The sequence below is a fragment of the Tachysurus fulvidraco genome, chromosome 20 (genome assembly GCF_022655615.1).
Source record: "Tachysurus fulvidraco isolate hzauxx_2018 chromosome 20, HZAU_PFXX_2.0, whole genome shotgun sequence".
NCBI lineage: Eukaryota > Metazoa > Chordata > Actinopteri > Siluriformes > Bagridae > Tachysurus > Tachysurus fulvidraco.
This window is the reverse complement of record NC_062537.1, coordinates 21,936,494-21,962,395: the sequence shown is the minus strand read 5'-3', so window position 1 is coordinate 21,962,395 and position 25,902 is coordinate 21,936,494. Positions and strand designations below refer to the sequence as shown.

Below are 25,902 nucleotides of genomic sequence, written 5' to 3'. Positions count from 1 at the left end.
CCCAGTGTTCCGAGTTCCTAGCCTGATCATCACTTCTTACGGAGCTACCTCCTCAATCCTGATGTTCAACCCCTGATTGGAGTCTTGTCTCCCGGTGGTCACCCTGCCAGGGATTGATCAGGGATTATCAGCAATCAGGTCTGTACTGAACCACTAGGCTACTACATCCCTACAGTGTCCAGTGTCACCAAAATGAGGATGGGTTCATTTCTGAGCCTGGTTCCTCTCAAAGTTTCTTCCTCATATCATCTCAGGGAGTTTTTCTTTGTCACCGTTGCCTCGGGCTTACTAATTAAGGATAGATATATAGCATCTTAAATTTATATTTTGATGTAAGTAATTAAAGTTTAGTCTAATTAGAATTTTGAAACTTTAATTGTATACATTCATTTACTTATTCTTATTTTTTATTCATATATATATATATATATATGTATATATATATATATATATTCTTTTTTCTCTCATGTTTCCGTACTTTTGTAAAGCTGCTTTGAGACAATGGGAATTGTAAAAAGCACTAACCAAATAAATTTAATTTGATTGTACACTTAAAAGCATAACCCGAAGGTTTTAATCTAGGCTTTTAATGCTGGGTTGTAGTAGTGATATGGCCAATAATTTTTTAAAACTTAAAATACTTTGCATTACATTAACACTGACTTTCTCTCAGCGACACAGGGATAAAATAGACCCAAATGCAGGATAGCATAAAATAAACAGGTTTTGATAACTAAAAACATAAAACAGATACTCAGACTAGACAAATAACAACAGAGGATTCCGTGCTGCTCAAGGCAACGTGGCACAGTTAAATAGACAAGACAATTAGACATGAGGAACAGGTGTGCAGAGGCGGGGAGGAAGAGACAAGGGCGGGGCAGACACGTGAACACAGAACATCAACAAAGGCACATGGCCAAAGTCTGGGCTGAGTCCTGACACTTTCTGCATTTCAACCCTAGTAGATCATTCTAATTATTAATAAAAGATTCTAAGTTCATCAGTATCCTGGGTAGAGCAGTAATTTTGAACCAGTGTGTATGATCAGTAAGATGCTAAAAGTGAACATGACTGTCTCTAGTGCTGAGTTTTGTAGTCCTTAGCAACCACGTATCCAGGCCACTTAATAATTTTGGTAGTGTAGTTCGATACCATTTCCACTGTTGATGTGACAATATGATTTATAAAACAAATTTTAGCGATATGTTCACATAAAATTAAAAGGTATTGAAACTTTTTCTGTCATTTTTCAGGGAGCTTGCATAGATGACAGAAAAACAAGTATGAAAAAGAACAGGTACAGCTAAAGAAATATATAACAGTGGAGTACAACAAAGGAAGCAAATTAGTAGTAAAAAAAGAAACATTTTCAATCAGAAACAAACTGACCTTTGATGTTGTGGTGCTGTAAATATGTGCTTTATATTGTTACAATTAATATACAATTAATAAACAGTGTAAATTATTAAATATTAGAATATTAGATATAAGATTTTTGGTCCTGCAAATTTACAAAAATTTGTGTAGAATGAGTCAGTTATTACTAATGTAAATTTTTGATACATTTTTATACCTTTTTTATATTTTCATATCTTAAGTAAATTTCCCAAACAGTCTTATTGAACCTATACTTCAAACTTTTTCAGAAAAATATAAATTTTTTATAAGTTTATAATAGATATAATGTTACTTGATTAATATTGCTTCCATTATTTTATGAATGTACTTTAATATTTTAAAAATTATTTACTGATATCTGTTTGTCCAGCATCCCAGACACATTAATTCAGATTAACATAAACCAAGACAAATTTATTTATACAAACACAACTCAACAGTTAGAAGTAAAGAGTTTTATTAACACTTGTGTGACCATTAAACATCTCCATCACTAAGTCACTTGCACAAACCAGTAAATGAAAGAATGATGTAGCCTGGTGATATCCTCACATAAGGGCTGAAATGTCAAGGGTCAGATTAGTGTAATCTACCTGACAGGGAAAAAAGTCTTATTAATTATTGAATAAAATAGTCTTTAATTGCTAATATATGAGAATGTTATACTTAGAGTAGAAAATACTTTATTATTATTAGTAGTAGTAGTAGTAGTATTAGAATGTGTTATATTCAATGTTTGAATTGTAATTATATTAATTTGATTACATTTTAATCATATGATTCTTACAGTATTTCATGTATATTTCAAAATATATATTTTTTTGCAAACATTACAGCAAAGTTATTTCACAGAAGACAATTATTTGTTTGACTATATGACAATGACTTACCTGAATAATGGCAAATGTGTTCATGAAGACATTTCCAGTGATTTCAATTATGGACACATTTCTTATTGATATCTGTTCTTTAAACTTACTTATCCAACATCCATTTACAAATACCTAAACAGGTAAAAGAAAAGATTTAATGTCATGTTATTGACATCATTTAATTAAACTGTTTCTCCACACATTTTCCTTCCCACCTCATATTTTCCTTGTGTAGTAAGCATGAAGATATCAAATATACCTTGTATATTTTTTGCTCCCATGCACCATTATGGTAGTTATTATAGACCACACTTGATAGGTCAGTCTTGAACTGGAAGATGTTTTCATCATGTTCATGTGGCCCAACCTTTTGATTTATTTCAAAGCTGAAATAGATATGTAAGTTTCAGTCTTTTAAAGACTATAAATAAAAAAAAGTGAAGGTTTTTGTGTGCAGTATTTTGAGAGCATACCCCTTGGATCCTAAAGGAACTACTCCTTGGAAAAACAAAGCCAATCCAGGTTTTAACCCTCCAGGAATTGGGTACAAATAGGGCTGTTTCTGTTTGAGTCATAAATCATGTTAGCATTATTGTGAAGGCTAAACAGTATTTCTAATCATAATCTTTTATTGTTCCTTTGTTGTACTTTTTTCTTTTTAGCTTTATTAATATATGTGATTATTTACACGATAATAAAAACTTATTTTGAAGTGCATGTTACTTACAGGTTTACAGAGAGGATATTTGATATCTGACTGGATGTTAGAAAGCTCCCACTGTGGGATGCCAGAATGTTGTTCTTTACCAAAGGAAGATGCACTCCAGTTCTGGAGAGATGAAAAGTATAAATACTTATTAACAAAATTATCCATAAGATGTCTATTTTTATTTTATTTTTTATTACAGTTGTTTAAAAGCACTGTACCTTACACTGTACCAAAACCCTGTACAGTGTAAATCTATCCACTAGAAAGTAACTGGAGACTTTGACAACATGACTTACCGAAACAAAACCCACGCCATTTAAACCCACGCAATCCTGACTGCATTATACAGAGGGATCATCGAGAGCATCCTGAGCAGCTGCATCACTGTCTGGTTCGGAAATTGCACCATCTCGGATCGCAAGATAGTGTAGACAGCTGAGAAGATTATTGGAGTCTCTCTTCCCTCTATCACGGACATTTACACCACAATTCTTTGAATTGCTTTTTTGCACATTCTTTGCACACCAAATTTCAATAACTCACCAAATTGTAGCTCTAATAGAAGTGTATATACAGTATTGTGGTGGCAGCACGTGCACCGTAGCAAATTCTTGGAGGAAAACCGCTCTTTGCCCTCTTCATCGGCAGCCAAGAAGAGAGAGAGTGTAAAAGGCAGCGGTTCAGCACCTTGGCCAGCGGTGCTAAGCGCGATCTCTGAAACTTCAGCATCATGGCCAGCACCGCAGGGAGTGAGAGTGAAACGGGGCGGGAGAAACTTCCGCCGAAAAGCACGGGCCAATCAGGAGCATCGCTGGAGCATTCACCCTCAAGCAGAAGAGCAGAAAGCCTGAATTTCTGCCCAAGCACCCAATCAACCCCTTAAAGGAAGGAACTATTCATTTTTCTCCTTTACACTGACTTTCTGCTGCACTAAAATTGCATTAGTAACCTAAAGAAAAATAAAACCACGACACTGATTGCTCTAATCCTATCTCTGTGCCTATTATTCTATGTCCCATCTCTCTTTTGCACAACATTTATAACTCTATACTTGCACAATGTGTTCATTACATTCAGTGAGTTTTGCATTGTCTGTCTGCACTGTCTTTTGTCTTGCACTATTTGCACATGTTGCACTTGATGTGGCTGTAACAACTTGCTTTCAGTCCTTAGCTCTGTGTTCTATGGAGCACCATGGTCCTTCATTTCACTGTACTGCGTCAGCTATTTAAGGTTGAAATGACAATAAAAGCTTCTTGACTCGTGTGTGTGTGTTTGTTTGTGTGTCTGAGAGAGAGAGCATGGGTCATGTATACTTACGGTCTATCCGTTTCAAAAAGAACCCCTTGGATGCACAAAGCCATTCCTATTTTCATCCCTCTAGGAACTTCAGTATGACAGGGAAGTTTCTGTGGTGAGTAAGCAATGAACAATTAGAAGCCATAAACCCATGATGAATGGATATGACATATATGGGCAGTTTCAATCTATATAAAGGCTCCATTCTAGAACACAAACGTTCTAGAAAAGCAGCAATATTGTCATGAATGAGGCACCTGTGTCGTCCACCGTTCGCCACCACAGGGTACATTCTCCCGAGTATTAATAACTTCTGGATTACACTTCCCTTAATCCATCACGGGGACTGATTGCACCGCCACCAGTTCCCAATCAGCCACTTCCTATATAAACGAACTTGTACTTGACTTCTGTGCGAAGTCTCGATTTGCCTCGGCTATCATTCTGAGAGTTTTTCTGTCTTGTACTTTCTGGTTATAACTTTGTTTGTATCTCTGTTCTAAGATACTCTGCCGCCTGCCCCGACCCTTTGTCTGTTATATTGATTATGATTTCTGTCTACTCTGCGTTGTTGTGTTTGCCTACGTTGACACTTGCCTGTTGTACTACAAACACTTAATAAAACCTGCAAATGGATCCTCTGCCTTATGACGCTTCATCACAAATATGTTGCTCTATGAAAAGTAAGAAATGCTTTTCTTTTCACACTGCATTTACATTTATGGCATTTGGCAGATGCCCTTTGAGGCCTATGAGATTTAAACTCAGGGACCTCTAATGGTAATTATTTTAATTGTTCAATCAACACAGAGGGGATAATGTTTATTGCACTGTTGATCCTAACTATAAATATTGTTACTCACAGGGTTGTTTGATAAACTTATAACCTCTGATTGGATGTTTGAGAGACTCCACTTTGAAGTTGCCAAATTACCCATCATTTGGGTCCTTAGTTCAGTAATAATGGAATAACGTTCCCAGTTCTGTAGAAAAACAAATGTGCATTTTACAGACAAATATGTACATTTTCAGCTAAACTCTAAATGACGAATGGTCAAAAATCGTACATGCATGAATAGAAATTGTAAAAAAAAAAAACTTAACTGACCCAAGTCTGGCCCACAGAAAACTTTAATTTTCCTTGCCGAAAGAAGAGGACAGAATCACTGGTTTCACTCACTCCAACTTCACTAATAGCTCTGTAGCGGACCCAGTATTGGTTTGCAGGCTTAACGTCAGTCAGTGTAAAGTTCTCCTGAACATCTGGAGTATCTGTGACTTCCCATTTTTCCACATCAGCTTCGGAATCAGAGACCTGTGTTGTTCTGTACTCCACTCTAAACCGCTCTGTTGATCCGGTTGGGGACTTCTGCAGCTTCAGGATTATATTTCTGTCCTGAATGTTTACCTTGGGTGCAGGGGGTTTGGACACAGGTTGAAATGCACTGTCCACCATTTTCCCTTTTTTATAAAGACGGATAGAGATTCCAGGATTGGAGGGATCGGAGACTGACACAATGACAAACCTCATTTGTGTTTCATCTTTATTAGCTTGGAAGAAACTCCTGAAGAGAAAAAAGCTGTGTTTCATCTTCTCATTTAATTCAGGACGTTGGAACCACAATTGCTCAGCTGGCTCTGAAACTGTTATCAGGTTTTCAAACTCATCTACTTTTAAAAATTTTGTTAGAATTGACAAATATGGGTCTTCATATTTCAGAGAAGTGAAGCAGAAGCACACCACACTATCAACACTGGGATCTATGAGAATGCTGCTTATCAGGGCTGAGTATTTTAAGAACAGGGACACCGCTCAGTTGTTGGGTATAGAGATTAAGCAGATGTAATTCACTCTGATTGTTCTCAAGCCAGTGATTAAGCTTCTCAGCTGTAAACGGAGACTTCTGATGAATGGCTATGATTTCTGTTAAGGCCTGCTCCTGCACCTTTCCACCCCGAATAGCAGGAATGAGCCTACGCAGCGATTTAAGAAACATCATCTTGTAGACTCCTAGAAAATCCTGAAATGTCTTCAGCCTTCGTCTCACATCCTGGAAATCGTTTATTGTTGTGTTTGTAATTAGATCATTGCATTGAATCTCTGCATTTCCCAGGTCCTCCAGTAAGGATTCTGTTTTAGTGATCAGCATCCTGGGAATTTCTCTGACTAAGGAAGCTGCTTTTTTACTCAAATGTGCAAGGGGATAAAGCCAAACCTTCACTGGTACTGCATCATTTTCCCTCTTCCTCAGCAGAGATGGCAGCTCCTTGTACAGCTGCAGGGCCTCTATGTATGTTGTGGGGTTTTGCTCAAGTTCATAGTCACCATAAAAGGTACAGCTGATCTTGTCAGACATTTTTCTTTCACCATCACTCATTTTTAGACCTCCAGCTCCCTCAATATCAATAAAAGGAATATTTTTGACCATTATATTTAAGTTTCCCTCAATTTCTTCTTTGTCTTCATTCTCATTGGCTATTAGATCAAACACCATGAAAGCCTGAGCTCCATACAGTACAGCAGTAACAACATGTGTGGCAGTTTGATCTTCGATTATGTTGTGGAAGGTGATATTTCGGTCCATCGTAAACTCTTCATATCTTGTTGTTTGGCTGTACTGCAGAGAAACCCGGCTCTGACGCGCTGAGGATTTGTTATCACGTAAGAACCTGGCTGAGCCTCCAACATCCACTAAACCACCCAAGATGCTAGCTGAAAGGGAGGCGCTCACATCTAGGAGTTTAGCTTTCTCACTGAGAGAGTCAGAAGCAGTGAACTTTAGATCTGTCTTGGGCTGACGAGAGGAAACCACACCATTCTTTATTGTTTCGTTATCCCATAGAGAAATACCTGAAATAAGTAAGAGACTGCAAATGATACTTCTGTCATACTTGTTTCAGTGAATCCACAAATAAATAACGTCAGATGTAAAATAAAATATTGAAGAACTGTGTACACACCTGCATAATAAACCAACATAAATAAAAATAACTAAACATTGGTTTTATGGGGATAAATGAAAAAAGTAAAGTTTAAATCCCATGAATACCAACAGGGCCAAATTAAGAGGATGATGAGTACATCAATATATAACATTACTTTCTGTTTATATTTAAAAAAATAAATCCTGATTATTTTAATAATCACTTTAAAGGTACAATCTACTGTTAAACAATCTTGTCATTCATCTCATCAATCCTGAACTAATTTATCTAGCTTTCAGACAGCTATACACCAAAGAAATTTTTTAGGACAGTCAAATACATTCATCAAGAAAATCAGTATAATAACTGTAATCACCAAACAGTGTCAGGCTTCGACAATTCCCTTCCTGGACACTAGGGGGACATTCTGGCAGGCTTTGTCTTGTGCCATGTGCTTTTGCAAACCTGTCCCTTGTGTTTCAGTAATTACCCTCCCTATTTATTTAATCCTGTTGTCTTGTGTTTGGTTTTTGCTGGTTTTGTCTCTGTGTCTGTTTTGTTTTCTGTGATTTTCTTTTGTTCTGGTTTTGTGACTTGGTGTTTTTAATTGTTTCTGTGTTCTTAGTGTTTCCAGCCTTTTGATATTTAATAAATAAACCCCACTTTTATGTTTTATGCCTGCACATGGGTCTGATTTTCTATCCCTGAAAACATCCCTTTCTCTGACAATCCATGCTCTTCTAGCTTCTTATTCTAATTTCAAAGCCTTGCTCATTGATATTAATCAATAGAATCTTACTTAAGTTTGAAAAAAGAAAAATAATGATAAAAATGTAATGATGTTCCTTAAGAATATATGATTGAAATCTCTTGCATAGCTAGAGGTTTCCAATAATTAATTAATTAATTAATTACATTAATATGTCTAAAGAACAGTATTGATCATTGATGCTCATTAACTTTGCTCACACAGGCAATCTTTTTTTTTTTTTTTTCTGGGCTATTTTAATGTTTTAATGTTGAAACTTAACATTTACACGTGTATTAAGATGCAGTCAATGGAGGTTGCCATTATGTAGCAGTAAAGCAACACTTGTATATAGAATATACCTGGAATGATAGAATCGCTGCGGCAGTCGTACAACATGCCAGGGTGCAAAGCCCTTCCTAGTGCTGCCATTTCAATGACTTTGGCCTCCATAGCTGGTAAAAATACAAGAAAAATAAATTGTTATAATTAGCACTACTAGAGGTTTCATATTAAGATCAATCACATAATGATACTATTAGTACCAGTTATAACATAAATAGCTAGAGTTGGCTCACCTGGTGTATTGCGTCTCACAATAAAATTGGCTCAGTAAAGGTGACTGTAAAAGTTTTTGGTTTTAGTCAGTGTCAGACTCCAAAAAAAACCTCCTGAATTTTATCTGTAGATTGTCAGATATTTATAGCCTGCTCGATCACCTGAGGAATTCTCTACCAATTAAAGCAAATAATCGTGGAAGATGATCCACCCTTTTCTCTCAGACTTTTCACATGCTTTACAATTAGGGTTTTAATTACAATAATAATATAATATACTGGTGGAATTATTCAGTAGTAGTACATAGTCAAAATAGTCTTTATTTGACTGACACTTATTTGACTATGATCATTATGTTTTAATTAGTTTTAAGTGTTATCTAGATCTAGGGAATCAAAATGTTCTCACAATGTCTATGTATTCATAAATGCTGTTATACTTATGATGCCTATCTAATCCATAATTGTTTGTTGGATTGTTGTTGTATTGTATGTTTTGATGTACTATGTGATGTTGAAAAATGACAAAGTGAAAAGCAATTCTTGTGAGTACAACTAATATGTAGTGAAGAGTTTCTTGTTCTGATGCAGATGATAATTCTGAGTCTGATAGGATTTAAAACTGGCATGGCTAAGACTGCTAATTCTACAACCTATGGAATTTTACTAGGTTTAATAAAGACTGTAGATCTGTTTTAATGAAAGAAAGTATCTCCAATGCTACAGGCTTTGTGGAAGTTTTAACATGATTTGCATTGGCACATTGCATAAGATCAATGAAGTTTTTTAGACTCTTGTCTTTTAGAAACTCTGTCTGGCCATAGGTATGACAGATATTTATAGGTATTTAATCTCAATTCATCAGAAATGCATTCTGCAAAAATACAGATGCTTGGGAAAGCACTTGATTAGCATCATTTATTAACAAAATATTAAGTAAAAGACAGACACAGCATTGAGCTCCAAGGAACTCTACATTCGAATAATGAGTTTTGTGTAATGATAGTTTTTGGGTGGTGCAAGGATGCCTGATTTTAAAGTGGTGCAAAATAGTGCAAAACTCACAAGAAAAGTGACAGTACAGTGGTGATCTTTAACACCATATCAGCTGTTCAGTGCAGAAACAGCCACAGGAAAGAAGCTATTTTTCCAGTGTATTTGTTCTGGCTCTGAGACAACGGTAGAGTCTGCCCGATGGGAGAAGTGTAAACAGTCCGGGGTTTGGGTGAGAGGGATCTTTGATGATGCCCCTCACCCTTTGCAAACAGCGTTTTTTGAAAATGTCTTCCAAGGTGGGTAGTTTAGTACCGATGATCTGTTGGGCGGTTTTCACCCTTTGAAGGGCTTTACCGTCTGAAGCTGTGCATCTGCTGTACCACACTGAGATGCAGCTTTTGAGGATACTCTCAATGGTACAGCGGTAAAAGAGACTTTTTAAGTCTCCTCAGAAAATATAGGCGCTATGGGGCAGTGGTGGCTCAACTTGTTAAGGGTTGTTGATCGGATGGTTGAAGGCTCTGGGTTGGTGATTGGAGGATCGGGGTTCAAGGCCCAGCACAGCCAAGCTTTGAGCAAGGCCCTTGACCCTTCAACCCTCCCTGCTCCAGGGGCGCTGTATCATAGCTGCCCCTGCACTCTGACCCCAACCTCCTCAGTTGGGGTAAGTGAAGAAAAGAATTCCACTGTGCTGTAAGGTATATGTGGCGATAATAAAGGCATCTGTTTTAGGATGGAGGAGTTCAGAGACCAGGTGAGGTCCTCAGAGATGTGTATTTCAAGGAACTTGAAGCTGGGTACATGCTGTTGATGTAAATTGGAGGATGAGTGTGATTGCCAGCAAGTCTGAAATCCACAGACTTGTTTAGTTTCAGGTTATTGTCCTCACACCATGCTACTGTAAGCCGTCTCGTTGTTACCTTCAATCAGGCCTACCACTGTGGTGTCGTCTGCGAACTTTATAATCCTGTTTGAGGTATGGACAGGTATGCAGTCATGGGTGAAAAGGGAGTACAGTAGTGGAGACAAGACACATCCCTGAGGGACCCCAGTGCTGATGGTGAAGACTGGAGGAGGTGACAGTGTTCAGACGAACAGACTGTGATCTGTTCGTAAGGAAGTCCAGAGTCCAATTGCAGAGTTGTGTGCTGATGCCAAGTTGTTCCAGCTTCAGTTATGCAGTTATCTGATCAGCCAATCATGTGGTAGGGGCACAGTCCATAAATTAATGCAGATACAGGTCAAGATATAGTATAGTAACTCAGATAGGTCAAGTGGATTTTTCTTGTCAGTCCTTTATCTAGCTTGTATACATTGGAATGATGGAATGTTAATGGATACATTAATGCTGGTTCACTAGGTTACATCGCAAAAGATAAGGAAAGAAGTGCTAGTTGAAGTGTTTCCTGAATAAGTAGGTCTTCAACTGCCGTTGGAAAATAGCCAGTGACTCAGCTGTCCTAGGGGAAGTTCATTCCACCACCCAGCAGTGCTGGTAGATCTGGGGGTGATTGATGAGGGATTTGAGGTAAGAGGACATTGGCAGGTTGAAAACAAGCCATGCAGCTGCATTCTGGATCAAGAGAGTGAGTATACAGTACAGTTAGAAAGAAGAGGACCAAGTACTGAGCCCTGTGGGACGCCAGTGGAGAGTCTGCATGGAGCAGATGTCACTCCCCTTTATGTTACCTGATATGAGCGTCCTTCCAGGTAGGAAGCAAACCATTCCCAAGCTGATCCACAAATCCCAAGACTCCTGAGGGTGGATAAGAGAGTCTTGTGGTTGACCGTATCAAACGCTGCTGAAAGGTCAAGGAGGATAAGGACGGATGACAGTTTGGCTGATCTAGCAACATGTAGTTTCTCAGAGACATCCAAAAGGGCTGTATCTGTAGAGTGAGCTGCTTTAAAGTCAGACTGTTTGGATCTTGGAGGTTGTTCTGTGAGAGATAGACAAAAAGTTGATTATAGACAATGCATTCAAGAATTTTTGAAAGAAACGAGAGAAGTGATACCAGTCTGTAGTTACTGATGTCTGATGGATCCAGAGCAGGTTTCTTTAGGATGGGAATAACCCTTGCTCTCTTGAAAGTAGTTGGTACCTGACCAGATGCTATTGATCTATTGATGATAGTGCTGCTACAGTTGAGAAATGCGACAATCAAGGAGTAGGGAATCCAGACTGTGAGATGTAGGTGCAGTCAGGGCAGAAGTGAAGTTCCGGTAGATTTCCTCAATCTTCTCCTGGTCTAAAAGAAGCAAAGTCTTCTGCAGTCAGGGAGGATGAAGAAGGTGGAGCTGGGGTTTTGAGTAGAGAAGAGATGATGATGTGGAGCTTCAGAGGGTCAAGTGAGGAAGCTTAAAGCTTTTCCTTGTAGAAGGAAGTCTTGGCAGAAGTCACATCTGAAGAGAACTTGGCCAGGAGTGTACGGTAAAAATCAAGATCAGCATCAAGTTGTGATTTCTTCCACTTTCTCTATGATGATCTTAGCTCTCTTCGATTGTTGTGCAGCACATCTGAAAGCCAAGGAGCAGAACAAGAAGTTTTCTTGGGTTTAGTGAACATATGGCAGAGGAAGTCCATAGTTGAGGAAAGAGATGAGAGGAAAGTATCTGTGGCTGAGTCCAAGGGTAGTGAGGAAAAAGACTCAGGATCAGGAAGGGAAGAAAGAGTGCCAGAAGCTACAGAAGAAGGAGAGACAGAGTGAAGGTTGCGGTGGGTAAGAGCAAGGGGGTGAGAGGAAGTTTTACTAGTAGAATACAGGATAATAGATATACAGGATGGAACATTAAATTCACAGGACATGGTGGACTATTGTGTAGTGTAGTAGCAAAAAGTATAACAGTATTACTGGCAGCAAAATAAATTCCAATCTGAAAAGTGTCTGATGCAGCTTTGTAATATGATAGTGTGCAGTCTTATTTGAGTCACATTGGGTTGTGTTTGACTAGCACAGGTAAGCACTGGGTGGTAGAAGAGTGTTAATTAATCTGACGGAGACATGAAAGAAACTATTTTTGAGTCTTCTGGTGGTATTCCGAATGCTGCTGTACCTCCTGCCAGATGTCAGGAGGGTAAAGAAATTATGAGATGGGAGAGAGCTTTTACAATCTCTAACTGAGCTATATTTTGAATTGTACTCCCACAAAATTGTCACAAAATTTATTATACTAAATGCTTAAAACTTTGTAGAAATTAAAAATAAACAAACTTAACACAGAATTAGGGTCAACCACAAGACTCTTTTGTCCACCCTCAGGAGTCTTGGAATTGGTGGATCAGCATGGGAATGGTTTACTTCCTTCCTGGAAGGTTGCTCATATAGGGTAAGAGGGAGGGGAGCAACATCTGCTCCTCACAGACTCTCTACTGGTTCACATGGTTCAGTATTCGGTCCTATCCATTTCTACCTATATACTCACTCTCTTGGCAAAATTATATCCTCAAATGGGTAAAGGTTTATGGAAGATGTAGGGCTTTATTCGTTCATTCCACCACCTCGCTGATAGAACAGATAAGAGTCTTGTTGTATACCTACCTCTTACACTGAGAGATGGTGGGGACAGTGGAGCAGTGCTGGTACCTCTCAGGGTGCGAGGTGCAGTGTAAAGAGGATGCCATTGCGTCTCCACACTACGATGAGCCACCTGGACTGCAGAAAAGGGAATTATAGAAAAATGCTCTTTGTGGACTACAGTTCAGAATTCAACACCATAATTCCCTCCACGCTCAACTCCAAGTTGGAGGTCCTGGGACTCAGCCTGCCACTGTGTCAATGGATCTCCAACTTCCTGGCAGACAGACCACAAGCCGTAAGGGTGGGCAAACACACCCTCACCCTCAGCACTGGAGCCCTCCAGGGTTGTGTTCTGAGCCCCCTGCTGTACTCACTGTACACATATGACTGTGTGGCCACTTCCAACTCCACCACCATCATCAAGTTGGTGGGCCTGATCTCCAACAATGATGAGACAGCCTACCTACAGGAGACTACAAACCTGGAGAGATGGTGCCAGGAGAACAATCTTCTCCTGAACCTTAGCAAGACTAAGGAGTTGATAGTGAACCTCAGCATGAAGCAAGAGCGGTCATACCTGCCGCATCAACAGGACCCCAGTGGAGAGAGTGGACATTTTCCGGTACCTGGGTGTTCACATCACACAGGACCTGTCTTGATCCTGTCACATCAACACCATGGTGAAGAAGGCATGCAGGATTGGCAAGCCCTCCAGAGGGTGGTGCGGTCAGCTGAACGCACCATCCACACTGAGCTCCCTGACCTGCAGGACATCTACAGAACGCAGTGCCAGACCAGGGCCAGGAAAATTGTAAAGGACCTCAGCGATCCCAACAATGGACTCTTTTCTTTGTTGCGTTCAGGGAAACGCTTCCGCTCATTGAAAGCAAACACAGAGAGAATGAGGAGAAGCTTCATCTCGCAGGCCATTCTGAGTTTAAACCAGGAGACACCCAGGAACTAGTAATGGACGTCTGTCTCGATCTTCACTGTTTTTCTGCACACCTTTTTTGCAAGAGGGAAAAGAGGGAGCTGGTCTTGTTTTGGCTTTGTAGGCAAGCATCAGTGTTTTGAATCTGATGCAAGCAGCTACCAGAAGCCAGTGGAGGAGTACAGCAGTAGGGTGGTATAGAGAACTTAGGCAGGTTGAAAATAAGTCACATAGCCATATTATGGGTCATTTGTAGGGAACAAACTGCACTCAAAGAAAGATCTGCCAGCAAAAAGTTACAGTAGTCTGGTCTCATAATGACAAAATACTGAACAAGCACCTGCATGGCCTGTTTGACGACAAACACGATTGAGTCCTTCTGATATTATAGATACCAACACAAGAGCATGAAATTTAGAGAACCATTGTGCAGACATAACTTTGCCAAGAGAGAAAAGAAGAATATCACATGCTGAGCCTTGTTGGACACCAGTGGAGAATCTGGGCAAATGTAACAAGTTATAAATGTAATACATTATTTCCTTTTTTCACAAAAATCCTTATTACTGTATTATTTTTGTTTTCCTTCTTTGGGTATTAAGTATTCATTTTAGTGTTTGCTGTTTAGAGACTTTTATTTTGAGACTCTTGGGTTTATGAGAAAGGCATTTTCCATTGAGCATGCGCACCTCTTCAGTCTGCATTGCATATGCTGGAGAGAGGTAGGCGTTTGTGTGAGCTCTTCAATTAATAAGATAATTAAGCTTATTAAGTGTAGAAATCGACTTGATTTTAGTTTGTAAACAGTTGTGAGATTATGAGACATTCTGTTATATGTTTTATGTACAAGTGGATTTCGAATGTGAGAATTTATCGTGCGGACCGTTTGTATGCAGTGTTAACGTGGTTGTTAGCCAGCTAACATGTGTTGTGTTATACAGGAATGCATTGTCACAAGGTGCCCACGAGTGATTTATTTTCTCTATTGATATTAATCCACAGGTATTTCTTCCTTAATCTCTCTTAATATTTTCTATTGTTTTTGTATGAATGTTAATGTGTTTTGTTCAACTGTTACATATGAGTCTGCATTGCATATGCTGGAGAGAGGAATGCATATTCACGAGGTGCCCACGAGTTATTTATTTTCTCTATTGATATTAATCCACAGGAGTGTTGATTGGAGGGCAAGACTGTTAATGGTCTTGGTGAACTGAGTGAAAGCGTCCTGAGCCTTCCTTGAACACAATGCAGATAAGAGTAGCAGCGGTTAGCATAAGACCGGCTACACAAAGCAAATATCAATTCCTTCCATGTTCCTTGGGATGGTGGTATGTTGGTCCAGCATTAGGTTGGTATAGGTATTCCCTATTAAAAATGACAAATGATTTGCGTATGGAAGCTGATTCTGGTTTACTGTCCATCCTCCTGCTGCTTGATCTGAGTGCAGCTTTTGACACAATTTCCCTTTGAAATGGTTTCATTCATATCTCTCTGATCGCACACAGTTTATTCAACTAAAATCATTCACCTCTTCATTAGTTTCCGTTACCACTTGTGTACCCCAGGGCTCTGTCCTGGGCCCTTTGTTATTATTACCTACCTTTACCCCTTAGACATATTTTCCATAAACATCAGGTTAACCCTCTGAGGTCTGAGGGTATTTTTAGGGCCTGGAGAAGTTGTGTCATACCCTGAAATTTGTGCTTTTTCCAGTTGCTTATACATATATAAATGGCTAAAGTCTAATATCTCTAAATATCACACTAAAGTAATCAGCACAAACTGGACTACAATAATATGTGAGCAGCATGTATGTACATGATTGTGTTTTTGAGAAAACAATGTTTATGTATGGTTAGTGAAAAATGAAACATTATAAATCACTTGAATAAGGCCATAAAACACATACAGAACATTGGTTAGGGTTACAGGACTTATGAGAACTGGATCTTGTAGCCTAGAGTTTTTGCTTCAAAATTATGTGAAAATCATCCATCTATCTATCTATCTATCTATCTAGATAGATAGATAGATAGATAGATAGATAGATAGATAGATAGATAGATAGATATTTATTGTCTTTTTCTCTCTTATGTTTCCATACTTTTGTAAAGCTGCTTTGAGACAATGGGAATTGTTAAAAGCACTATCCAAATAAATTTAATTTGATTGTACACTTGCAAAAACATAACCCCAAGGTTTTAATCTAGGCTTTTAATCCTGGGTTGTAGTAGTGATATGGCCAATAAATCTTAAAATACTTTGCATTACATTAACACTGACTTTCTGTCAGTGACGCAGTGATAAAATAGACCCAAATGCAGGATAGCATAAAATAAACAAAAAACATAAAACAGGGACACAGACTAGAGACAAGACTAGACAATATCAGACAAATAACAACAGAGGATTCCGTGCTGCTCAAGGCAACGTGGCACAGTTAAATAGACAAGACAATTAGACATGAGGAACAGGTGTGCAGAGTTGGGGAGGAAGAGACAAGGGCGGGGCAGACACGTGAACACAGAACATCAACAAATGTCTGGCCTGAGTCCTGATACTTTCTGTATTTCAACCCTAGTAGATCATTCTAATTATTAATAAAAGATTCTAAGTTCATCAGTATCCTGGGTAGAGCAGTAATTTTGAACCAGTGTGTATGATCAGTAAGATGCTAAAGGTGAACATGACGGTCTCTGGTGCTGAGTTTTGTAGTCCTTAGCAACCACGTATCCAGGCCACTTAATAATTTTGGTAGTGTAGTTCGATACCATTTCCACTGTTGATGTGACAATATGATTTATAAAACAAATTTTAGCGATATGTTCACATAAAATTAAAAGGTATTGAAACTCTTTCTGTCATCAGGGAGCTTGCATAGATGACAGAAAAACAAGTATGAAAAAGAACAGGTACAGCTAAAGAAATATATAACAGTGGAGTACAACAAAGGAAGCAAATTAGTAGTAAAAAAAGAAACATTTTCAATCAGAAACAAACTGACCTTTGATGTTGTGGTGCTGTAAATATGTGCTTTATAATGTTACACAATTTAAAAGAAAGTTTCAAACTCATACAGATTTTTTAAATAATTTTAATTAATAAACAGTTTAAATGATTAGATATTAGAATATTAGATATAGGATTTTTGGTCCTGCAAATTTACCAAAAAATTAGGTTGCTATTTCATCTGAATGAACTCTTTTGAACTTTCTTTGATTTTGTTTGTCAAATGTATTAATAATATTAGCTTAAAAATGTAAGCCTATATTTATCTCATATATTTCCAAAAAGAAGAGTGAGTCAGTTATTACTAATATAAATTTTCATGATTTATAACACATTTTTATACCTGTTAATATTTTCATATCTTAAGTAAATTTCCCAAACAGTCTTATTGAACCTATACTTCAGTTACTTTATTATTTTTTTAAAATGACTTACTGATATCTGTTTGTCCAGCATCCCAGACACATTAATTCAGATTAACACAAACCAAGACAAATTTATTTATACAAACACAACTCAACAGTTAGAAGTAAAGAGTTTTATTAACACTTGTGTGACCATTAAACATCTCCATCACTAAGTCACTTGCACAAACCAGTAAATGAAAGAATGATGTAGCCTGGTGATATCCTCACATAAGGGCTGCAATGTCAAGGATCAGATTAGTGTAATCCACCTGACAGGGAAAAAAAGGAAAAAGTGTTATTAATTATTGAATAAAATAGTCTTTAATTGCTAATATATGAGAATCTTATACTTAGAGTAGATAATATTTTATTATTATTATTATTAGAATTTGTTACATTCAATGTTTGAATTGTAATTATATTAATTTGATTACATTTTAATCATATGATATTCTTACAATATGTCATGTATATTTCAAAAAAAAAAATTTTTTGCAAACATAACAGCAAAGTTATTTCACAGAAGACAATTATTTGTTTGACTATATGACAATGACTTACCTGAATAATGGCAAAAGTGTTCATGAAGACGTTTCCAGTGATTTCAATTATGGACACATCACTTATTGATCTCTTTTCTGTAAACTTACTTAACTGACGTCCATTTACAAATACCTAAACAGGTAAAAGAAAAGATTTAATATCATGTTATTGACATCATCACTGTTTCTCCACACATTTTCCTTCCCACCTCATATTTTCCTTGTTTAGTAAGCATAAAGATATCAAAGGCTTCCCCTTCAACAAATATGGTATCCTCCTTGTATATTTGTTGCTCCCATTCACCATTATGGTAGTTATTATAGACCACACTTGATAGGTCAGTCTTGAACTGGAAGATGTTTTCATCATGTTCATGTGGCCCAACCTTTTGATTTATTTCAAAGCTGAAAAAGATATGTAAGTTTCAGTCTTTTAAAGACAATAAATAAAATTAAAAAGTGAAGGTTTTTGTGTGCAGTATTTTGAGAGCATACCCCTTGGATCCTAAAGGAACTACTCCTTGGAAAAACAAAGCCAATCCAGGTTTTAACCCTCCAGGAATTGGGTACAAATAGGGCTGGTTCTGTTTGAGTCATAAATCATGTTAGCATTATTTTGAAGGCTAAACAGTATTTCTAATCATAATCTTTTATTGTTCCTTTGTTGTACTTTTTTTTTTAGCTTTATTAGTATATGTGATTATTCACACGATAATAAAAGTCTCTAGGTTCCTGAGGAACGAGATGCTGCGTTGAAACGCTATGGGAACGCCCTCTGCGTGACCGCGCTCTGAACCACGTGTGTAATCTGAACAATAGGCGTTGGGATGTGACGTCATCGGCGGGTGATGTCGCGTAAACAGGAAGCTACAAATGGCTGCGAGATGGATAAGACGCTAGCTCCTGTGAGAGAACGTAAGCGCCGCAGGGATGCAGGGAGTGTGGCACGGAGACGCAGCGTCTCGTTCCTCAGGGAACTAGGGTTACGGTCGTAACCTAGAGACCTTCCCTTTCGGAACTTGAGCTGCGTCGAAACACTATGGGAACGAGTGTCCAATCACGCCACACTGACCAGACCCTGCTTAGAGAGTGAGGGCCTCGGCACCCACACGTAAGACAGAGGACCCCGAGCGGTGCGGGGAGGCCAGTGGAGTCGTGAGCCGACACAATCACATCCACTACCCATCTGCTCAACGTCTGCTTAGCTGCGAGGAAACACTTCCTTTTAGGGCCGTAGCAGACGAGGAGCTGCTCCGACTTTCTCCACGGACTCGTCCTGCGGAGGTAAGTGACCATTGCTCGCACTGGACACAGTCAGTTCTGTCGTTCCTGTTCGGGGGCTGTAAACATGACAGAATGCCTGCAACATGACAGGTCGTGAGGGGGCTGAAGGCACCTTCGGTACGTACCCAGGTTTCGGATTGAGAAACACTCTGGCCATGCCAGGGGCAAACTCCACGCGAGACGGGGCCACGGACAGGGCCTGCAGATCCCCGATACTCTTCAGGGAGGAAATCTATAAGAGGAAGGTGGTCTTAATAGACAGAAACCTAAGGGCCACTTCGGTGAATGGCTCGAAGGGGGGCTCCGATAGAGCCGCCAGCACAACTGCCAGATCCCAGACAGGCACTCTGGGTCACGTCCTGGGCCTCAGCCTCCGGGTGCCGTGGAGGAAACGTGTCACAATGGGTGCCTACCCAGCGACTGCCCGTCCGGCGGGGTGCTATATGCCGCGATTGCGGACAGTAAACCTTCAGGGTCGAGGGGGTTAACCCAGTGGCAAACTGTTCCTGTAAGAACTCCAGAATTGAGCCAATCGGGCAGTTAACTGGTTCCAGGCCATGGTGCTCACACCACGATGTAAACAGTCACCATTATGCGGTGTACGACCTCCTCGTGGAGGCAGCTCTGGAGTGGAGAAGGGTCTCTACTACCTCGGTAGTGAGACCAGCCGCCCGGCCATCGAGGTGCTACCAGGAGGAGACAGACTCTATCCCGGCGAACTCTCTCCAGAACTCCAGAGAGCAGTGCAACCGGGGGAAAGGTGTACAGGCATAGCCTCAGCCCATGCAACGACATGGAGCCCCCAACACGGGGACTTGGGACAGAAAAGTTCGGTCTTTCCAAACATCCAAGGCCGCGAGACCTTGATGGAATGATATGGGTTTCCCCTGAGAGAAACCCCCCTTCCCCGGAGCCAGGTCCCTGGAGAGGTCTCATGTGCAGGAGGCCAAGCATGATTACGCTGGATGCCGCTGCCATGAGCCCTAGCAGCATCTGGAACTGCTTCACAGTAAGTGGCTGGCCTTCCCACACTCTCCTGAATGAGGTTAGGCCAAACGGGAGGAACCAATATTGGTAAGCTTCGCCCCCGAAAGCAAACATCAGGAACCTCCTGTGTGCAGGAAGGATGGAAATGTGAAAGTATGCGTCTTCCATATCTAATGTGATGAACCAGTCCCAGGACCTGATCTGAGTCACAACCTCCTTGAGGGTGAGCATCCTGAACCTGAGCCTCTTGAGAGAGTGGTTCAAGGAGCGTAGATCCAGAATGGGACACAACCTGCCATCCTTCTTTGGAACGACAAAGTACAGGCTGTAGAGGCCTGACTCTCGAACCGAGGGGGGAACCACCTCAATGGTTCCTTTCCTCAGGAGTGTGCACACTTCCCATTCCAGGACCAGAGCCTGCTTGGGTCCTACCAGGGTGGGACACATCCCGTTGAAACGGGAGGAGAGGACGCGAACTGAACCATGTAGCCGTCCTCTATGATCCACAGGACCCACAGGGAGAGCTCCTCCCAAGCTGTCAGAAAGTTCCTCAGGGGAACCAGCCCCTCGGGGCTGGCCTCTGACCCACTCAGAGCAGCTGGGGCTGAGCCCTGCAGCTGATGGCGCCTCGCGAGAGGCGGCGGACCCTCCCCTTCCACAACGAACCTTCGGGTGGAAAGGTGGGGAGCGAACTGCTGGAGGGAAGCTGTGCCCTGAGGCACATCCTGTGGCAAGGCTGCCAGACTGGCCTCCATGACCTGAACAGCCGGAGCAACATACTGTCTCCCCCATCCGTACCGAGACTTTGGGCGGAAGTGGAGGGAGGTGCCCGCTGGTGGGGGGCTGTGCTCTGGAGCACATCTTGTGGCAGAGCCAATGGCCCAGTGCCCCGGTGGTGCAGGGGAAAGATGGGCACTGTAACATGAGGTGTGCCCCATCCCCCCAACCGTAGTCTGACAGGGTCTACGCACCACTGCTCTTTCTTGAGCCCAGAGCGTCGCCTTGTGCCCTTAGGCCCCGCCTGCAGAGATCGGGTGGCCATGCTCTGTTTCTGGGCCTCGCGGTGCCCGAAAGGACCAGGCTGGTGCTGCCACCGAAAAACAGCCCCACGAGATCGCAGAGGGAGGTACTGCTGAAATGCAGCTGACTGCTTTTTAGACTCCTGGAACTTGTTCACGACTGCCGTCACAGCGTTGCCAAACAGTCCAGGAAGAGCCATCAGTGCGTCCAACAGCACAGCTCGATCCTTGTCTGGGAGGTTGGACAAGGTGAGCCACAGATGCCTTTCAGTGGCCACCAGGGCCGCCATGGACCGACCGATGGCCCGCGCCGTGTGTTTTGTGGCCCGAAGACTCTCCTCAATATCAGCGGGCCCGGAGCTAAGTTCCTCACCCAAATCTCATAGCAGGTCAGCCTGGTATGCATGCAACACACCCATGGTGTGGAGACAGCCCGTGGCCTGACCTGCTGCCACGTAAGCCTTCCCCACTAAGGCCGACGTAGTACGTAGCGGCTTATTAGGGAACACCGGAGCCTTTAGCGATAATGCTACGCTAGGGGAGAGATAGCTAGCCAGCGTCTCGTCCACACGCAGCATCGCCCGTAGCCGCACACCTTAGCCTCAACGACATTCGCATAGAGCGAGGGGTACCGAGGAGAAGCGCGTGCCGAGTATGGGGTTTCCCAGGATCTGGACACCTCGGCGTGCGGATCGGGAGATAATGGCAGGCCCCGGTGCCCAGGAAGTGACACAGGGCGCAGGAAACACTCATCCAGCTTACTGGGTGTGCGCTGCTTTTGCTGCTCCACCAGCCAATCTAAATCCAGCTTGGCTACGGCTCGTGTCATGACCTCGAAGAGCTCCTCGTACAGCACAAGCTGTGAGGAGCCCACGGGCTAGCTAGCATCCATCAGCTCTCCTTCCTCAGAGGGAGAGATATGTAATGCCGCACTGCTCGCGCCGGGAGAAGAAGCAGCCATCGGGCCTGCTTCTCCGCGAGAGCCGGAGCTCGATTCAGCAGACGAGGCTGGCTCTTCTCGAAGAGCGCTCTCCGAGAGTGAAGCGTGCACATAGCCAAGCGACTACAGTGCGAGCAATCGACTCCCACGAGAGCCGATTGTGCATGCTCCACTCCCAAGCAAACAACACACCGATCATGTGAAAACACACTTATGGAAATTCTGTCTGCTAGCCATCACTCGATCAGAAACACAGTATCAGAAAAACAGTGCTTACCTGAACGAGCAGAAGCTAGCGTCTTGTTCATCTCGCAGCCATTTGTAGCTTCCTGTTTACGCGACTTGGGTCACGCAGAGGGCGTTCCCATAGCGTTTCGATGCAGCTCAAGTTCCGAAAGGGAACTTATTTTGAAGTGCATATTACTTACAGGTTTACAGAGAGGATATTTGATATCTGACTGGATGTTAGAAAGCTCCCACTGTGGGATGCCAGAATGTTGTTCTTTACCAAAAGAAGATGCACTCCAGTTCTGGAGAGATGAAAAGTATAAAGAATATGCATTAACAAAATTATCCATAAGATGTCTATTTTTATTTTTATTACAGTTGTTTAAACGCACTGTACCTTACACTGTACCAAAACCCTGTACAGTGTAAATCTATCCACTACAAAATAACTGGAGACTTTGACAACATGACTTACCGAAACAAAACCCACGCTATTTATATTGACAAAGCCACTGATATGAATCATCCTAATTTTGTCCACTGGTATATGGTGATTGAATGAGCAATACTTCCGGCCATCTAAATACACCTGAAAATAAGAAATTAGTTAACATCGCTTATATTATTTACTTGTATGTCGCCACTTATTTTTTAATCCCCATACCTCGTAGGCTTTTTGAGTGATGACGATGAAGAAAACAAAGTGTGATCCTCTGGATAAAGGGCACCCGAAATATTTTACTGAATTTGTCCAATTTCTATTCTGGCCTGTTCTGCATTCAGAATAATTATTGGGATAAAGTGTCAAATTAAAAGCGATGTCATTAGTGCTGGGGCCAGTTTTAAGATTGAAGAAAAATCTGTAAAAAAAAAAAGTAAAGACGATTATAGTTATTAGCCGAGGTTTTCACTGTGGTATACTATGTTTTTCACTATTTTACTATGCGACTGAGAGACCTCAGTCAGTCAAGATCGGGAACAGCATCTCCAGCACCACCACACTGAGCACTGGTGCCCCTCAGGGCTGTGTCCTCAGTCCACAGCTGTTCCCTCTGCTGACTCACGACTGTTTAGCAATGCACAGATTGAACCACATCATCAAGTTCAATCCTGACTGCATTATACAGAGGGATCATTGAGCAGCATCCTGAGCAGCTGCATCACTGTCTGGTTCGGAAATCGCACCATCTCGGATCGCAAGATAGTGTAGACAGCTGAGAAGATTATTGGAGTCTCTCTTCCCTCTATCACGGACATTTACACCACAATTCTTTGAATTGCTGTTTTGCACATTCTTTGCACACCAAATTTCAGTAACTCACCAAATTGTGGCTCTAATGTTAGTGTATATATTGTGGTGGCAGCACGTGCACCGCAGCAAATTCATGGAGGAAAACCGCTCTTTGCCCTCTTCATCGGCAGCCAAGAAGAAAGAGAGAGTTTAAAAGGCGACGGTTCAGCACCTTGGCCAGTAGTGCTAAGCGCGATCTCTGAGACTTCAGCATCATGGCCAGCGCCGCAGGGAGTGAGAGTGAAACAGGGCAGGAGAAACTCCCGCCGAAAAAGCACGGGCCAATCAGGAGCATCGCTGGAGCATTCACCCTCACCCCCATGCACAATGTTTTGTAACGTTCATTACATTCAACGAGTTTTGCATTGTCTGTCTGCACTGTCTTTTGTCTTGCACTATTTGCACATGTTGCACTTGATGTGGCTGTAACAACTTTCTTTCAGTCCTTAGTGTTCTCTGTGTTCTATGGAGCACCATGGTCCTGGAGCAAAGTTGTTTCATTTCACTGTACTGCGTCAGCTATTTAAGGTTGAAATGACAATAAAAGCTTCTTGACTCGTGTGTGTGTTTGTGTGTGTGAGAGAGAGAGCATGGGTCATGTATACTTACGGTCTATCCGTTTCAAAAAGAACCCCTTGGAAGCACAAAGCCATTCCTATTTTCATCCCTCCAGGGACTTCAGCCCAACAGGGAAGTTTCTGTGGTGAGTAAGCAATGAACAATTAGAAGCCATAAACCCATGATGAATGGATATGACATATATGGGCAGTTTCAATCTATATAAAGGCTCCATTCTAGAACACAAAAGTTCTAGAAAATCAGCAATATTGTCATGAATGAGGCACCTGTGTCGTCCACCGTTCGCCACCACAGGGTACATTCTCCCGAGTATTAATAACTTCTGGACTACACTTCCCTTAATCCATCATGGGGACTGATTGCACCGCCACCAGTTCCCAGTCAGCCACTTCCTATGTAAACGAACTTGAACTTGACTTCTGTGCAAAGTCTCGATTTGCCTCGGCTATCATTCTGAGCGTTTTTCTGTCTTGTACTTTCTGGTTATAACTTTGTATGTATCTCTGTTCTATGATACTCTGCCGCCTGCCCCGACCCTTTGTCTGTTATATTGATTATGATTTCTATCTACTCTGCGTTGTTGTTTGCCTACGTTGACACTTGCACTCTTAATAAAACCTGCAGATGGATCCTCTGCCTTATGACATTTCATCACCAATATGGTGCTCTATGAGAAGTAAGAAATGCTTTTCTTTTCACACTGCATTCACATTTATGGCATTTGGCAGATGCCCTTTAAGGCCTATGAGATTTAAACTCAGGGACCTAAAGAAACTAAATAATGGCAATGTCTAATGGTAACTATTTTAATTGTCCAATCAACACAGAGGGGATAATGTTTATTGCACTGTTGATCCTAACTATAAATATTGTTACTCACAGGGTTGTTCAATAAACTTATAACCTCTGATTGGATGTTTGAGGGACTCCACTTTGAAGTTGCCAAATTACCCATCATTTGGGTCCTTAGTTCAGTAATAATGGAATAACGTTCCCAGTTCTGTAGAAAAACAAATGTGCATTTTACAGACAAATATGTACATTTTAAGCTAAACTCTAAATGACGAATGGTCAAAAATCGTACATGCATGAATAGAAATTGTAAAAAAAAAAACTTAACTGACCCAAGTCTGGCCCACAGAAAACTTTAATTTTCCTTGCCGAAAGAAGAGGACAGAATCACTGGCTTCACTCACTCCAACTTCACTAATAGCTCTGTAGCGGACCCAGTATTGGTTTGCAGGCTTAACGTCAGTCAGTGTAAAGTTCTCCTGAACATCTGGAGTATCTGTGACTTCCCATTTTTCCACATCAGCTTCGGAATCAGAGACCTGTGTTGTTCTGTACTCCACTCTAAACCGCTCTGTTGATCCGGTTGGGGACTTCTGCAGCTTCAGGATTATATTTCTGTCCTGAATGTTTACCTTGGGTGCAGGGGGTTTGGACACAGGTTGAAATGCACTGTCCACCATTTTCCCTTTTTTATAAAGACGGATAGAGATTCCAGGATTGGAGGGATCGGAGACTGACACAATGACGAACCTCATTTGTGTTTCATCTTTATTAGCTTGGAAAAAACTCCTGAAGAGAAAAAAGCTGTGTTTCATCTTCTCATTTAAATCAGGACGTTGGAACCACAATTGCTCAGCTGGCTCTG

General features: G+C 41.2%; 2 protein-coding genes and 2 long non-coding RNA genes across 6 annotated transcripts in view; all 4 read right to left on the bottom strand.

Moving 5' to 3' along the window:
* Positions 1 to 25,902, bottom strand: part of adamts6 (ADAM metallopeptidase with thrombospondin type 1 motif, 6) — a 351,012-nt gene that overhangs the window by 96,240 nt on the left and 228,870 nt on the right. The gene's annotated exons all lie outside the window — the stretch shown is intronic.
* LOC113653007 lies at positions 2,541 to 3,134 on the bottom strand. The gene is made up of 3 exons (XR_003443002.2): positions 3,001 to 3,134; positions 2,747 to 2,835; positions 2,541 to 2,659 (listed from the first exon to the last, which is right to left on the bottom strand). It is a non-coding gene; the product is annotated as an uncharacterized LOC113653007 (long non-coding RNA).
* On the bottom strand, positions 17,539 to 18,723 carry LOC113653008. Its single transcript, XR_007138757.1, has 3 exons — positions 18,413 to 18,723; positions 17,937 to 18,322; positions 17,539 to 17,644 (listed from the first exon to the last, which is right to left on the bottom strand). It is a non-coding gene; the product is annotated as an uncharacterized LOC113653008 (long non-coding RNA).
* LOC125139703 lies at positions 18,927 to 24,620 on the bottom strand. Of its 2 annotated transcripts, XM_047804500.1 has the most exons (3): positions 24,276 to 24,620; positions 23,040 to 23,235; positions 18,927 to 22,964 (listed from the first exon to the last, which is right to left on the bottom strand). In XM_047804500.1, the coding sequence occupies exon 3, from the start codon at positions 21,110 to 21,112 to the stop codon at positions 19,766 to 19,768; it is 1,347 nt and encodes a 448-aa protein (XP_047660456.1). In that variant the 5' UTR covers positions 21,113 to 22,964; positions 23,040 to 23,235; positions 24,276 to 24,620; the 3' UTR covers positions 18,927 to 19,765. The 2 variants fall into 2 exon arrangements, with proteins under 2 accessions (XP_047660456.1, XP_047660457.1); XM_047804501.1 differs by lacking the exon at positions 24,276 to 24,620 and having other exon boundaries at positions 23,040 to 24,233.

Bases quoted from the DNA above. Each gene is read 5' to 3' on its own strand.
- LOC125139703 (XM_047804500.1), bottom strand. From the start codon at position 21,112: ATGTTACAGTGCCCATCTTTCCCCTGCACCACCGGGGCACTGGGCCAT.